The 16,900-nt window shown below is 41.9% G+C and overlaps 1 protein-coding gene across 30 annotated transcripts in view; it reads right to left on the bottom strand.

The window, feature by feature from the left end:
• pknox2 (pbx/knotted 1 homeobox 2) overlaps positions 1-16,900 on the bottom strand; it is a 422,222-nt gene that overhangs the window by 103,695 nt on the left and 301,627 nt on the right. For all 30 annotated transcript variants that reach the window (XM_059639012.1, XM_059639008.1, XM_059639006.1 and 27 more), the window contains one exon: positions 16,473-16,609. In XM_059639012.1, the coding sequence (XP_059494995.1) occupies positions 16,473-16,609 (137 nt within the window). The remainder of the gene's footprint in view (positions 1-16,472; positions 16,610-16,900) is intronic.

Genomic DNA, 16,900 nt, shown 5'->3' on the forward strand with positions numbered 1-16,900 from the left:
CTCATTTCCTGGGTGTTGACCAAACTTGATACCTCAGACTACCTAACCTAAGTATTAATTATGGTCTGTTCTTTTGGTACCAGATTTCCCATGTTGATAATGTGGGTGGATTCAGGATCTGGGACACAGAGGGAACAGCTTGACTTGTATAGGGTTAATGTTCATGATTGTTTGTAATGATATGAGTGCCATCAATGCTAGCAAAATACCATTTAGGACATATGTTTAAACTGAACTGCAAATAAATGCAGACTGATGTGAGAAAGAAGTTTTTCACATGGTTAGCGTGTGGAACGGAAATATGGTGGAGGCACATTCAATTGAGGCATCAGATGGTCCTTTGAACAGGAAGGGTATGCAGAGATACAGGGTAAAGACAGGAGAATAGCTCTGGGTGAGAGAACTGGTGCAGGCAGAGTGGCAGAATGGTCTCCTTCTGCACCATATCAATTCCAGGAATCTGTGATATTAAAGTTGCATGGCTTCACTTATATGAGCAAGTTGGAAGCAAAGTGGCATTCAACTAATGCCAGGTTATCTTATAATAATAGAGATAGTAAGAACTGCCGCTGGTCTACACCGTGTTATCTTATAATAATAATTAGTTTTACTGTCACTAGCACTTGAATGAGTACGGTGAAAAATCTGCTATGTTGCCACTTAGGTACAAGGTACCAAGGTACAGATACTCAAGTATTTGGTATAAAACAGAAAAAATAGTAAATCAAAAGTCCAACATTACAGCATGATAGAAAAAATGAGAAGGGAAAAACAGAGGGAAAATGAGAAAAAGTACACAATTTACAATCTTTCCAACCAGTCCATGCCAGTACCAGACCTCCAGACTGCACTAGCCTCTGTTTCGGGAGTCAGCTCCCCATGATAGCCTCTGGCCCAGGACTCGCCTCTGTGCAGCGGCCTCCACTCTAGGCGATGCCTCCTCCATTCCCATTTGAGTACGTTTATGTTGGATGGCGATGTTTTGTCCATGGGCAGATTAATACTGCATCATTTCATATTATGTGTCTTGGATTGTAGACCTGTTAGTAATTTGTTGTGCCACGGTAGTTTGTTTTGTAACAGAATGACTTGAGAGCACTTCAGAGAATGACCTCAATTGAGTGTCACCCAGGCTAGTAATAGTAGCAGTGATCATGCTCATTCTGTGGTGGATGTAGTGAATATGGAGGAGTTTCCCGCTGGTGTTGGTTCATAAATCGCCAAATTTGTTCGATGTAGTTTCTCAAGCCGTCATGGTTACCTTTCAATTCATAAGCCTGTGGTTATCGCCCCTGTAACACAAGTGAACATCTGGCACAGAAAGGAAATGTATTTTGACAGGAACCATACTTATTTTTTGGGAGTATTTTTCTTCTTCATTATCCTTGGGGTATTATTCTTTCTTCCTTATTCACTCCCAGGGCCTCAAAATGGTGGAACTTTACCAGAGTAAAGGCAAAATGTCGCAGATACCGGAAATCTCAAACACAGAGAATGCTGGAAAGACTCAGCAGGTCTGGCACCATCTATGGAGTGAGAAACAGAGTTGACATTTCAAAACCGGTACGATTCTCCTTTAGAACAGTTCTAACAGTCTTATCAGACTCGAAATATTAACTCTCCGCTTATACCTCGCCGTGTCCCTTACCCTGAAATCAGTTGCTTAGCAACACAGTAAATCTGGTACCAAAGGAAATAGACTATTGGGAATAGATCTGTTAAACAGACTGAGGTGTTGAATTCTGAGCAAGTTATACTGGACACAAAACGTTGACTCTGTTTCTCTCTCCATGGATGTTGTCAAAGCTGCTGAGTTTCCCCAGCATTGTCAGGTGTTTCTGAAAACCGAAAGAATCGTGGATGCTGGAAAACAGAAGCACAAACAGAAATTGCTGGAAAAGCTTAGCCTGTCTGGCAGCATCTGTGGCAAGAAATCAGAGTTAATGCTTCAGGTCCGGTGACATGTCCTCAGAACTGTTCTCAGAGAACAGCTCTGAGGAAGGGTCACCGGACCTGAAACATTAACTCTGATTTCTCGCCACAGATGCTGCCAGACCCGAGCTCTTCAAGCAGTTTCTGTTTTTGCTTTTCAGTGTGTTGTATCAGGTTTGGTCCATGAATTTGATTCAGTTTGGACTTTTGCAAGTTTATATGATGCCAATTGGATAGAAGTACTGAGCTTGTATGGTCTTTTATTTTAAACAAACAAAATAAAGGACAGTTGGGTTATTTTCCGATTCCTGATGAAGCTGAACAGAATGCTCCATTTTTGCCTGTGAAGGTTTTGCATGTCAATCTGATCTGTCTGATCCCACTTTAATGTGAACCTGAGAATCTCAGCCAAATGAAAAGGAAATAAGCACTACTCGCCTCGGTCTTCTCCTCCCAGAGGAGACAGCAGGAAGATATGAAAAGCAAATTCCAGCAAACATTAGCAATATGAGATTTCTGCACCTTATGAGCCCTCACAGTCAACAGATGCCTGCTCCTGCCATTTCGAAAAGAAAGACTGGAACTGGCCGTCCATGGATATCAAACTGCTTGGAATTAATAAAACAATCAGATATGGGTGTCAAGAGTTCAAGTATTTCTGACCAGCAAAATGACCTGCACTAACCCCACATATCCACCACACCCCACCCCCCACTCCCCACTCCCCATACACTCACACACACAGACATCCACTTATTTTACAAGATTAATATCAGATCACAAAATAGTGATGAAAAGATACTTTTGGAAACTGACTGGCTGAAACATGTTCAGTGATAATGGGTGGGTCGGGGGCAAGGGGAGTGAGGGGTATGAAGAAGGGATTTGATCTTGTATGAGTCTGTACAAATATGCAGCTAAACTGCTGTGACATTTACTGCAACTGGGAGGTCGTTTGCTGGATCTAATAAAAAAAAAAATCGAGAATTTGACATTGCCTAATAAAGGCAAATGAATTCACGTAATGGGCTAATTTAGCTCATTCAGCACTGTTCTGCTAGCTAGCTGAGACAGCAGAGAGCACTAGCAAGAATAGAGAGAGGCTACTACAGCCAGCAGTTTTCCACTTAACAACTCATTGCTTCAGTCTCATTCACTCCCAAATGGACTGAATCTGCTACTTTACACGATGCTCTTTAACCCCAAACCAGATGTTCCCTGTGATTTGTTCCGAATGAGCAGCCTCTATGTTAATAGGAGAGGTTCAAGAAACTGACCTGGAATAGCACAGTACATCTGAGCCAGATTTAAATGCACCTTTCTGAATTCCAAGAACAACTGGTAATGATGCAGAGATAGTAAACAGGGCAACTGAGACCTGAGTGAACAGGACAATCACAATTTCTTTGAGCAATGAGAGTTAAAGGTTGGGATACAAACGGCTGAAGGATTGAGAAGGAGGGCAAAATAAAGGGGGCAGATTCAATATCAGATCAGGTATAGAAAGAGAAATAGATAAAGAAAGATTTGCTTATAAGCTAGAAAAGATATAGAAGAATGATAAAGGACAAGAAATGAAAAATTCTCTCTTTTGATAGGCCAGTGATCACTGTCAGACAGAATCTAACAGCATCTGCCACGAGTTAACTTGTTTAGGCAGGTTGAGGTTTTTCCCCACGGGAAACTGCTGAAGGTGCCAGCTGATAACAGCACAGTGAGGACAACAGGACATCTGGGACTTGAATGAGCTAGGCAGGCAAAACCGCAGAGCTGTAGAATTAGCCGAGAAGCAAGTGTAAAGAAAAGGCGATAAATTCAACATTAAACCAAGTACACAGGGATAACACTCAAACTGATCTGCTATTTTTAAAATGCACCATTCACAGTATGCAAGTGTCATTGGCAAGAGCAGCATTTGTTAGTCAGACTTAATTGTCCTCGAATGAGTGGCTTGCTAGGCCATCTCAGTGGGCAATTAGTATCCACAAATGGGCCAGATGAGGTAAAGAGATAACGAAGTGTGGAGCTGGATGAACACAGCAGGCCAAGCAACATCTTAGGAGCACAAAAGCTGACGTTTCGGGCCTAGACCCCTGGAAACGTCAGCTTTTGTGCTCCTAAGATGCTGCTTGGCCTGCTGTGTTCATCCAGCTTCACACTTCATTATCTCAGATTCTCCAGCATCTGCAGTTCCCATTATCTCAGATGAGGTAAATATGACCGATTTCCTGGCAACAGACTAGGTATTAGCAGGAATTTCTGGAAGTTTCATGATCATCAGAATCACAACTAGCCTTTGATTCCAGATTTAATAATTATATTCCAGATTTATGAACTGAATTTAGAACTCCACCAGCTGTCATGGTAGGATTTGAACAAGAGTAACCAAATCATTAGCCTGGGCCTCTGGTTTAATTAGACTTGCGACATTACCACCAACAATCATCTCTTACTATGGAATAAAAGCAGGAAATGACAGAAAAGTCAACAGATCTGGCAACACTGTGGAGAGAGGAAGTTAGTGTTCGCATTCCAATTGCTCTTCTGCAGATCACTTCTCCTGCCAACAATCTGGTGTCTTTCAAGACAGAGATTTAGCTGGTGAACCAAAATCATTTGTGATCTCATGTTCCCATTTGTTTTGCAGCCTTACCAGCTGATCTTACAGATTTCCACAAACCAAACAAGTCAGATATCTAACTGCTATTCTTCTGCTGATCGCAGGGCTTGCGGTGTCATTCTCCGGCATTGCTTGCCCAGTTGGCACCAACCACTCTCATGAGTTTTCTCATGCCACACCCAGAGAGCTGCTTTCTGATCCTCTAGTGCCACCTGATTAGTGAGGTTCACCATTAAGATGTACAAATTCTGAACACTTGTTAATAAATTGCTTGATATATGCTGATAAAAATGTCATGTACCGAACACAGTCAAGCCTAGACGGAGATGAATATGTTATTAAATACTTTGTCACACACTGGATTACAGAAACCTGCAATGCAGTCCCAAAAAACATTGCTAGGGCTGGGTGGGTAGGGTGGGTGATGGAAGAGGAAGTTTTCAAACTCAGATATATTTTTGTTAGAAATATTTAGGAAAATAAGGAGGGACAGAGAGGGAGGCCTGAGGAGCCCTGTTACTTTAACGTTATAGTCAGGAAAATATTATAAGCTTTTTAAAAGGATGCACTAACTGGACACTTAGACCAGAATGATAAAACTGAGCAGAGTCATAATGGATTTGTAAAAGAGAAATCATGTTTGACAAATTGTTTAGAGGTACTTGTGAATGCTACTTATAGCACATAGATAAGATAGATAAAGGTGAATCAGTAGATATGGTATTTTTGAACTTTCAGAAGATTTTCGATGAGATCCACACAAGAAATTAATAATCAAGATAACAGCACATGGGATTGAGGGTAATAAACTTGTATCGTCACAGAATGGATTTATAGAAAGAAGGAAGAGATTAGGAATAAACAGATAATTCTCAGGATGACAAACTGTTACTGGATATCAAAACCAATCGCACTATCTCAATTTTGCTGCTTTCTCAATTCTAGAAGTGAATACAAGTTGTGTGGACGAATGCAAGGATGACTCACACAGACTTAGCCAGCCTACGTGAATGGGCTAGAATGTGGAACATGGACCATAAGTGTAAAGTTATCCTTTAATAGAAGATAAAACAGAAAGGCAAAAATATACTGCAGATGGTGGAATCTGTACTGAAAACAAAAATGGAAACCACAGTGGGTCAGGCAACATCCAAGGAGAGAGGGTAAGCTAACATTTGAGATAGTAGGAACTGCTGATGCTGGAGTGTGAGATAACAAGGTATGGAGCTGGAGGAACACAGCAGGCCAGGGAGCATCAGAAGAGCAGGAAAGCTGAACTTTCTTCTGAAGAAGGGTCCTGACTCAAAACGTCAGCTTTCCTGCTCTTCAGATGATGCCTGTACTGCTGTGTTCCTCCAGCTAAACACCTAGTTATAGCTAACATTTTGAGTCTTGGTGTTGATGTCCTAAGGGACCCGAGTGTCCTTGACTGTAAGTCACTAACAATTAGGAAGGCAAATGGTATGGTGGCCTTCATTATAAGGGGATTTGGTTACAAGAGTAAAGGCATCCTGCTACACTTGTATACAGCCTTAGTTGGACCACACCTAGAATACTGTGTGCAATTTTAGCTTCTTTATGTAAGGAACGTTAGAACATGGTGCCGAATAAAGAGAGTTGTCTCCTCACAAACAATTGGAAAATTCTGAGGTGCTGAAATATCTCGGTGTTCTACTGCGTAAGTCATAAATGATAAGAATGCAGGAACCGCACATAATCAGAAAAACTGGTTGTATATTATGATTTAAAATTATAAGGCTTCAATATAAAACCAAAGATGTTATGCTTGGGTTATACAGGGCACTGGTGAGACCACATCTCGAATTTTGCACAGTTTTTGGTCTACTTATTTAAGAAAGGATGAAAAAGCACTGGAGGCAGTTCAGTGGAGATTAATTAGAATGATAATTGAAATAAGTGGGCTGTCTTAGAGGAAAGATTATCTAGGTTGCTCTTGGTTACACTTGAGTTTAGGGAACAAGGGGTGATTTGATTGAAGTTTATAAGATCCTGAATGGTCTTGCTGAGATGAATATGAAAAGAATTTTCACTCTTGTAGTGAGTTTGGCGTGTTGATTAAAATTAGGAGTCCTGCTTTTAGGACAGTGGTAAGGAGATTTTTATTTGTGCAGAGATAGTTCTCAGAGGATCTTTACCTGTCTGAAAGAGTGCAGGTAGGAGAATAGAACATTAAGTCAGAGATAGATTGATTGCCTTACCAAACAAGAATCTACGATTACTAGTTATAAATAGGTGGGAATGTGGAATTTAGGGCAGTAATCAATCAGCATTGAACTTACTGAAAGGCAGAGCAAGCTTGAAGGACTGAGTGGCCTGCTTCAGTCCCCCCTACATATATATTTGCATTTCACACACTTGTGGAGTAGTCACTTAGGATGGCTAAGGGGTTAGCAATGCTGCTTCACAGCACCAAGGACCCGGGTTCAATTCCAGCCTCGAATGACTACCTGTGTGGAGTTTGATTTGATTTGAATTATTATTGTCATGTATATCAAGGTATAGGGAAAAGTTTTGTTTTGCATCCAGTATAATTAGGTCATACCATACAAAGTTCATCAGGATAATACAACAGAGCGAGAAACACAATGTTACAGCACATGTTTGCACATTCTCCCCCATGTCTGCGTGGGTTTTGAGGGGGCCAGATGGCCTGCTTCTGCTTCTAGTTCTTATGTTCTTGCGCTCTTATGTTTCTTCTAGGTGCTCTGGTTTCCTCCCACAGTTCAAAGGGGTGCAGGTTAGGTGGATTGGCCATGCTAAATTGCACCATAGTGTCTAGGGATGTGCAAGCTTAGTAGATTAGCCATTGGAAATGCAGGGTTACAGGGAAAGGGGAGGAGCGTTGGTCTGGGTGGAATACCCTTCAGAGGGTCAGAGTGGACTCAAGGGGTCGAACGGACTGGTATTTTAATGATTCTATGATAACCGATAGCTTGACTGATGGAGAGATATGTTGGTGGTCCTTTATGGGCATTGGTTCCTTACCATCTGAGAATGGGTACCTGCTACTGAAAGAGTGTAATAGAGGTTTACCAAACTAATTCCTGTGATATCAGGATTGGCTCATGAAGTGTGATCAAGGGAATTTCATTGAAACTTATACAATTCATACAGAGCCTGGCAGGTTGTTGGTAGATAATATGTTCCCCCTTGCTGGTGAGTCACAAACCAGGGGATCCATAACCATTTAAAACTAAGGTTCACTTACGAGGTGGTGAATAGTTGGAATTCTCTTTCCAAGATGGCAGTGGAAACTCAATTACAGGACAGGTACAAACAAAAAAATCAACAGATTTCTAGAAACTGATGACATCAAAGGGTACGGAGTAAATACTGGAAAGTGGAGTTGAGGCAGATGACTAGCCATGATCTTAATGGTAGAGTAGGCAAGATGGACTGAATGGCTGACTCCTGTTCCTATGTTGATAAAGGATTACAGAACCGAGGGAGGCAGATAATATAACCCATGAGCTGAAGGCCCTACATTCCTAGCAGCAAGGCAAAGGAAAATAAGTCTTCGGGTCAGGAGTAAACTCGTTTAATTATGTGTCTACTTCACTGTTTAATAAGATGATGGCTGATCTGCAGTGATCTCAGCTCCACTTTCCTGTCTGTATCTATAAACTTTTAACTCCCTTGTTTATCAAAAACTTGACTAACTCAACATGAATACATTCAATGACCCAGCATCCATAGATTTCTGGAGAACAGAATTCCTCAGACTAATGACCCTCAGAGAAAGGAAGATCTCCTTATCTCCATATTGAAAAACAGGACCTCTTATTCTGAAACTGTCCTGTAGTTCTGCGTTTCTCCTTTAAGGGGAACATCCTCTCAGAATCTACTGTATCATGGTCCTGCAACATCTTGTATGTTCAGCAAATGATCAACTTTTCTTAATAAGATAAGCCCTTCATCCTGAATGAGTCTCATGAACCTTCTCTGAATTGCTTCTAACATAATTATACCCTTCTTCAAATAAGGAGGCCAAATTGTACATAGTACCAAGGTCCTTTACAGATGCAGTAAAATGTCCTTACCCTTAGATTCCATGTCCTTTGCATTAAAAACTAAGACTCACCACTACTTGCAAATGGTCCAATCTTATAATGTAACAAGATGATCACTGGTCACTTCTTTTTACTTCTACACATCCTACAGAAAGCTGAGATGAATGTCCACATTTACAGAAAAAAGCAGAGTTCATATAATTAATACTGACCTTGAGTGTATCAGAAAATGAACTTGAAACCATACCTATTTTTCGCTCCATGTATGCTGTTAGGCCCATTTCTCTTTTTATTGTTTTGAGGCCTCTGCTACGCTTGTGTGCAACTGGTGTAGTATGGTATATAATACTGGAGAATTTCTGCTGAGTTAGTTATCCAAGTTACTGGTTAAGGATTCCATAATTAACACCAGTATCCTGTGTCAGCACAACAGTGGACTCAAAATATTAACTCTGTTTCTCTTTCTACAGAAGCTGCCAGACCTGCTGAGTTCGTCCAGCACTTTCTGGCTTTATTAATGTAGGATTTGGCTGCCACCCAGTCTTGCACAAAATCTGTGTACATTAGGGAGGGCCAGAAATAGCTCAGTAATATGATTCAAATCATAGAATCATAGCATTCCTACAGTGCAGAAATAGGCCATTTGACCCATTGAGTCCATACCAGTCCTCTGAAGAGAATCCCACCCACATACAACCCCTTACCCTATCCCATAACCACATGTTTCCCATGGCTAACCCACCTACCCTGCAGATCCCTGGTTACTATGGAACAACTTAGCATGGCCAATCCACCTAACCTGCACATCTTTGGACCGTGGGGGGAAATCTATGTAGACACGGGGAAGAATGCGCAAACTCCACACAGACAGTCGTCCAAGGCTGGAATCAAACCAAGGTCCCTGGCAGGGCTGTGTAAGCACTGCACCACCATACCATCCAGTTAACATTTGGAATATTGAAAGCAGTTTTGGGGCCTGCATCTAAAGAAAGATGTGCTAGCATTGGAGGTTTACAGGAATGATCCCGGGTGAAGAGCTCGTCATATCAGGTGCAGTTGAGGACTCTGGGTCTGTGCTCATTGGAGTCTAGCAGGATGAAGGGGGATCTTATTGAAACTGACAGAATACTGAGAGGCCTGGATCGTGTGGATGTGGCGATGTTTCCATGCGTAGGAGAGACTAGGACCCAAGGGCGCAGCCTCAGAGTGAAGGTATAACTCGTTAGAACTGAGATGAGGAGAAATTTCTTCTTCAATCTGCGGAACTTGGGACAGAAATCCCAGCTTCTCCAGGCACTCTGCATAACTCACACTTCTCATTCTTGTGTCTGAGATACCACTCATGGATATCCGTTATCAGTACATCATTGCTAATGGCAATCAAATTTATTTCATATGGTCTATCACTGTGAAAGGCCTTGGCACACTGAAAGTAAGATAAAAATGTTAGACTTTCTCAAAGAGCCACTGGTCTCTGGTCAACTGGGGCTTGTTCTTCTCACAAATCTGAAACTTGGGGACTTTTCCAAAAAAAAATGTGAACAGCGTCTCTACAAATGGGAATTTCAAAAGTGCTTTTGATCCCACGCACAGCGTGACATCAGGAGAGAGAAAATGCACACATCTACTTTGAAAGCATGCACCATTTCCCCGATCTCCTTCAGGCTTCAGTCACTGCTGCAGAACCCCTGGGAAGGGAGATTATAAAAAGAACATGAACTGAGTGTTAGTGCATTCCCGAGAACATCAGCAACACAACATCCAAGTCCACCGGGGCACATACCGACAGCAAGTAACTGCCACACTCAGAGAAATCCATGCTCTCAGAGGACAACAGAGAGCAGACAAGGTCAAATGCAAAATGTTAAAGTGCCTCTGGGGTTGTCTCATATTTGGCTACAGTATACTATTCTGTCTCCTCACAGAGAAAACAAGCAACACAAAACACAATGGCTCTGGGCTAAATCATGGCTTGTTTTGATCTGCAACAATTCTCTACGGTCATTTACTGGCATATAACAGAGATGGCGAATCAAAAACACAGATAAAGCCAAAGTAAACAGAGTAACTGAGATCATGCAAATAATCAACACTAACAGCATCCGTGGTGAGAGAATCAAAAGTTGATACTTGAAGCACAATATGACTCTTCCTGAGAAATGTTCTCCACTCTGAAAACTGGATTTAAAAGGTTAAGTCTGTTTCTCTCTCCGCAGATGCTCATGGATCTGCTGAGCTTCTCCAGCACTTTCTGCTTTTATTTCTGACTTCCGGCATCCGCAGAGCTTTGCTTTTAATTGAAATTAACCTGTATTTCCTACTGTCGGCCACCCTTTGCAACCTTGTCCTTCATCATCTGGCCGAGGTACAGAGGAAGAAACGGAAACTTTAAAAAGCACATTTTACAACGTCAGAATGTCCCAAAGCACTTTATAGCGCGTGGATTCCTTTTGAAGTCCAGTTACTGTTGTAATATGAGGAAGGATTGTGCATCATTCCATCGGGGTTGTATGGTACGGCTGGCTCGGTTCCAGCAGCTTGTTAAGTGGCTACTTTTTTATTACGTCAGCTTACTCAGCGAGTACCAGCGGAACACTCCATCAGTGGGATCCTTATCTTCCCCCTTAACTGATAATCTGCTGAGTTACACACGTGCAAGATTTTGTGATTGATCGCGTTATTACTGTGCTTGGAGGAGGTAACAGCAGCTCAGGTCAACTATACGGACCAGAGAATAGGCTGCAAATGGCTGTAGGCAACACAAAGGTAAGATACTGCAGACGCCAAAGAGAGTCATAAATAAATAATCCCTCAAACTGTTTATTAATATCACATGAACCTACAGAGCATCACATCCTTTAAAATCCATCCTAACCTGACTGATCTGACAACAGGTCAAGCTCCAGGGGAGAAAGGTGATGTTATCCTTTTATCAACTAATTTATATTGGATAGCAGAGATAGCAGCCAATTACTGATTTCCCAGAATGATAGAATGTCAGCACTATCATTTAAAAATTCTACTTGTTCACATGTGCCATCCTCTTAATGCTTTACTTGGCCTGAATTAATATCACCTATTTGGTGCCAATTCATTGCTCCTTAGGACAGCCTTATGCTGTGATGTCAGCACCACAATAAATTGATGAGACCACCCAAATTCAGTGAACATACACCCACTGTGGTTACTAGAGAGATTTCTATCTGACAAACAGACTCCAGTAATTGATATCATATGGCAGAAACCCAATTGCTACTGTGGTATAGAATACACAGCCCTTGAGAGAAATGCTTGTTGGGACTTTCAACTATGGTAAAGATCAGTTTTTGATTGATTCTCTACTGTACCTCATGCCCCTTCCACCCAATCTTCCCCACCACTGAAGGCTGTTTTGATGCCCCTGTTGAAGCTGAATGTTTCTACTCATTGGGGATAATTTGAGCCAAATCCTGGGGTATGGTGCCAGGCAAAGGAGGGGAAGTAGAGAGTGAAGGATGGTGGGAGGGGAGAAGAAAGAGATCTGGACTATCAGGTTTTGAGGGTAAAGCTGATTTTACACCGTTCCTGATATGGCTCATCAACGCAGCAAATATAAAATCAGATGAGCTGCAAAACAGGGAAACATAGGAACTGGGAACATTTGGCTATTCAGCCCTTCGAGTCTTGTATGCCATTCAACATGATCATGGCTGATCCTCTCTCTCAACACCATATTCCTTCCTCTTTCTCTCCCCTTGGTGCCTTTAATACCTAAAAACAATTCTCTCCGTTTCTTGAATGTAGAAAACTGGTGTTGCATCTGATTCCCTGAGCTTCTGGAATAACAGGTTAGGTGAAAATGACAATTATGAGTTTGACCTACTGCATGTCACAGGGGAACATTCATACTGTCAGTCACCACCAACCGGCAGACTGCTATTTATTGCTACTTGCAATCCATTTAAAAAAAAATTCAGGGAATAGGCTGGGGGTCATGTCAGATCACCATGAACACAAACCCGTTAACACATCTCCTGTCTATAAGGCTCATCATCAAATAAACCATTAATCAGCTGTTACTGAATAAACTCTAGGCGCAGAGCGGAAAATAGGAAATAATCTTGAATGATACAGACGCAATGCCATTAGTTAGATGCTGTTCTGTGGTAGCATTAAATGAGAAAATTGAGAACATATTTCTATGAGCCTGAACAGATAAAAGAGAGTTGGCTAACTTCCACACAGAACTAAGAAATGTGGTTGACTGTGGAGTGAATATTCTGTGCAAAGTTACAACCTCAAAGAAACTCAGTTGTTCAAATAATAACATGCATAACCATAATGGTCTATTAAAGGCATGGAGCTGCTCCCAGATCTCAGAATGGTGAATGAATCGAGCAAGTGGACTATAATGGAATGTAATTGGGAACCCTGCTATGAATGTTAGGAATCATTTATTTTATCTGGTGAAGGGATCTTTCCAAATGCCTTTTCTTTGCTAGTCCTGAACATAAATGCCAATGAGCCAGCAAGTTGGAAACAAGAAACAGCATATTATGAGATATTTAGATATAACTTTGCCTCCCCATGATATTGGTTTCACATTATATCCCAGTCAATGGTACCTCTGAAACTTCAAGAAAATAAAGAATTTGTAAGAGGCCTGAGGGACTTCAATCTGTAGCCCTGAAGAACGAGCCTGTATTGTTCAATTAATACCAGAACAGAAACAACTGGAAACTCAGCAGTTAGGGGCATCTTTTTTATTGAATTTATTATTGCCACATGCACCTAGGTATAGTGAAAATTATTGTTTTGCGTGCAGTACAGGTAAATCATACCATACAAAGTGCTTAAAGGTGATAGAACAGAGTGAGGAATGCAATGTTATGGTTGCAGAGATGGTGCATGAAGGGCAAAACGAACATTAAATTTGAAATATGTGGGGGGAGAGAGGGGGGGGGTGGTGGGGGGAGAGAGAGGTGGGGGGGTGGTAGGGGGGCAGGGAGAGGGAGAAACAGAACTGATATTTCAGGTCCAGAAATAGTGGAAACAGGGTCCAGAAATAGTGGAAACAGGGTCCAGACCCGAAAATGTCAGCTTTTCTGCTCCTCTGATGCTGCTTGGCCTGCTGCGTTTGTCCAGCTCCACACCTTGTTATATCTGATATTTCAGGTTTGCAACCTTCCTCCTTCCAGGCTGCTAACAAGCACACTATGCACAGTTGTTTTACATTCCCTTGTTCAGGAAGCCACCTCAAATCAGAGAATCCAAAGTACTAAACCAGAGTTTAATACTTGATCAGATCATCTTCAAAACAGAGACTATTCATGTCTGCTTATCTCACCCTAACAGTCCTTCCAAGGAAGACTTGTTCAGAAAAATCCAACTTCAAGCCTCTAAACCTTCAAGAAACATGACTTAATCTGGGAAGTGGATAGCTCGCAGAGTTGTGATTAAATTCACCTCAATCCTATGGCAGAACTGAATGTTTTCCCCATAGAAAATTCACGGGCAACATTATTAAGAAATAATTCGATAGCATGTATTCATGGTAAGAGCTTAAACTGATTAAAAACCCAGTATGAACACCTCCATCTGGGCATGGGAGTTCATTGCAGGTAATTGGTATTGGCTTACTTATGGGCTTTCAGGTTGGGATCCCTTGATTATACACATCACTACCGCTGAGCAGGACAGGGCAGCAGCAGCAGAGAAACATCACCAGCTGCCTGCTCCCCATGCAGACACACTTTTTCCCAACTTAGAAAGAGATCATCATCCCTTCCATGTCTCTGGGTCAAAATTCTGGAACTCCCCTCCTAAAAGCACCCAGAGTGTATGACACCACATACAGTGATTTAAAAAGGCAGCTCATATCACCTTCTCCAAGGAAATACGCTGTAGTCTTGTCAATGATGCCTATGTCCCACTGAAGCGTACATTTCTAAAAGAATCATTACTTCATTGAGCGGCTCACCATTTGGAAGAAAGGGGCCTGCTGGCTGTCACACCCCCACCCACCTTGCCTTGGTGCTAATGGTGAGGGGCCACTGCTACCCAACTACTGGCACTTTAATACAGCAGACCTTTGCTAGAAAGGAGCATCACTGACCTCGCCAGTCAGTGGCAAGACCCACTTCACCACCACAGAGCCATTCATAGTGATCGCAAGAAAACGGCATCAATTACAATTACAATTACTAAACAGGGCTCGGATCAAAATCAATCCATTTTGAGACAACAGCACAAGCTGCCTACATTTCAGGTTTCCATCTTTCATGATTACAAAGATCAATAGGGCCATAATGATGACTTTCAGGAATATGAAGAATGTACGTTAACATCCATATCACAGCATGGGCAAGGAGAGCATGATGCTGAGGGATGGGCTAAAAGACCAAACAAAACACGTAGACAACATGAAGGGAAGGTTGTGTACGCCACTGTTCATATACACAAAGAATTGAACCATCACTCAGGGATCCTGGGAACAGTCAACAAATGTATGACATAGTATTGACCCCAGGTAGATACAATCCATTCCTCGTTGGAATTGGCTGCAGGCAGACTCAGTTCAGGTTGAGACAAAGAAAAATCAAGAATTGGACACTTGGGTTGTTCTTGACCATTGAACTGTTTTTAATTTGAGTCTTCCCCAACAGCGCACAAGGTAGAGCATTCTGGTAGCACTGGTAACCTAGTAAAACCGTGAGCCATTACTGAAACTGACATAAAGAATGGAAAAAGCATGAACTGGAGATTCTCTACATATTGAAAACAAACAAATGCTGGAAATACTCAGCAGAAACAGACAATTGGTCTTTTTGGCTGCAGGCTTTTGGCCAGACTTGACCAAAGGTAGAAATGGAATAGATTTTAAGTAAGTACAGAGAAAGATAAAGCGAGAAGAAGAATTAAAATGATAGGGAAGGTGCAGGGCTGGAGAGATTAAGTTTTGAAGAGTGTGGGAGATCAAGGATAGAAAATTGAGAACGAGTTTTGAATAGAGATTGACAATAACAACGGACTGGAAGCACAGAGACATGCTGACTGAAAGTGTTCAGCAACACAGGTAGATTATTGCTTTGACCTCAGAAGGTCAGGGGAGGGGAAAGAGAAGTGCGGGAAATTGGGCATCCATAGTTCAACATCATTGTGTACCAATGATGACAGGGAATGGTCAGAAGGAAAATGGAAGCTGTAGGAGATACTGGTGAAGGCCACACTGTCAGAACAGATTCGGAGATGAGGAAACTGGAAAAATGAAATTGAGTCCTTCCAGTGAGTGGGGTGGCAGGAAACGTCATCAAGATAGTTCTTTGGAATTTACCAATCAATTTGCTTTGTTTCTTCTAAAATTTAAGTGCAGTTCTCTTTAAGGCAATGAAATCTAAGAGTGTGTAGAGAAATTCATGGGCATATTTTGGGAGGCTGTATGCACTCAGCTTCTGTCCTTCTGTTTTACATGTTGTATAAGACTTACGCTAGTGTCATTAGTTTATGAAGCATAGATTATAGCAAAAATTGGCATCCACATGGCTCTCACACATAGGGGAACCATATAAACTCTGCAGCCATTCAGCGGTAATCTAATAGGAATCATTGCTGAAATTTCAGTGCAAAATATTCAGCTGAAGTTTTACCCACCGTAAGGGAAGTGGAAGTCACATAGAGGGTCCAGGGGTATTATCCTAGAAATGGTATGTACCAGAGCCATTGGTTTGTACTCCAATTACTACATTTCACATCAGGAGAATGCAGTTCAGAAAATCAGCTGAAACCCTTTTATGTTCCTGTACATTCAGACAACTGTGTAAATTTCTCGTATCCCGTTGATACTGCTCTCACTACTTGCATGTTATTCTGCAAATGCTTTTCACACTGGTGGCTCTGTATCATTTTCGTACCTGTACACTGCTCTCTTGTCAGACTCCAGCTGTGCTTGAGGGTCGAGTGGTACAGTCGCCACAGGGGTGGCAGCTGCAGAGGAAGATGGGATATGCACTGGCTGCGTCTTGGTGGTCTGCTGGGCCGTGGCTGTCATCTGTGGAGGAGAAACATAATAAAAATGTATGGTGGGATCGGACCTCAATGAAAACATCTCAAACATAATTTCAAGCATTAATTTGCTTTGACTCAAAGACAGCTCCCTCTACATTACACACAGATCTGTTCAGTATCCAGTCACCTTCAGTGAAGTGAGCAAAGTGGGGAAGGCCTATTCTGCACAAGGCTTCACAATGGCCATCAGCGGATCAGATCTGAGGTTAGCACGGCTGCCTCACAGCGCCAGGATCTGGGTTCAATTCCACCTTCAGGCGACTGTGTGGAGTTT

The sequence above is a fragment of the Stegostoma tigrinum genome, chromosome 32, assembly GCF_030684315.1.
Source record: "Stegostoma tigrinum isolate sSteTig4 chromosome 32, sSteTig4.hap1, whole genome shotgun sequence".
Classification (NCBI taxonomy): Eukaryota; Metazoa; Chordata; class Chondrichthyes; order Orectolobiformes; family Stegostomatidae; genus Stegostoma; species Stegostoma tigrinum.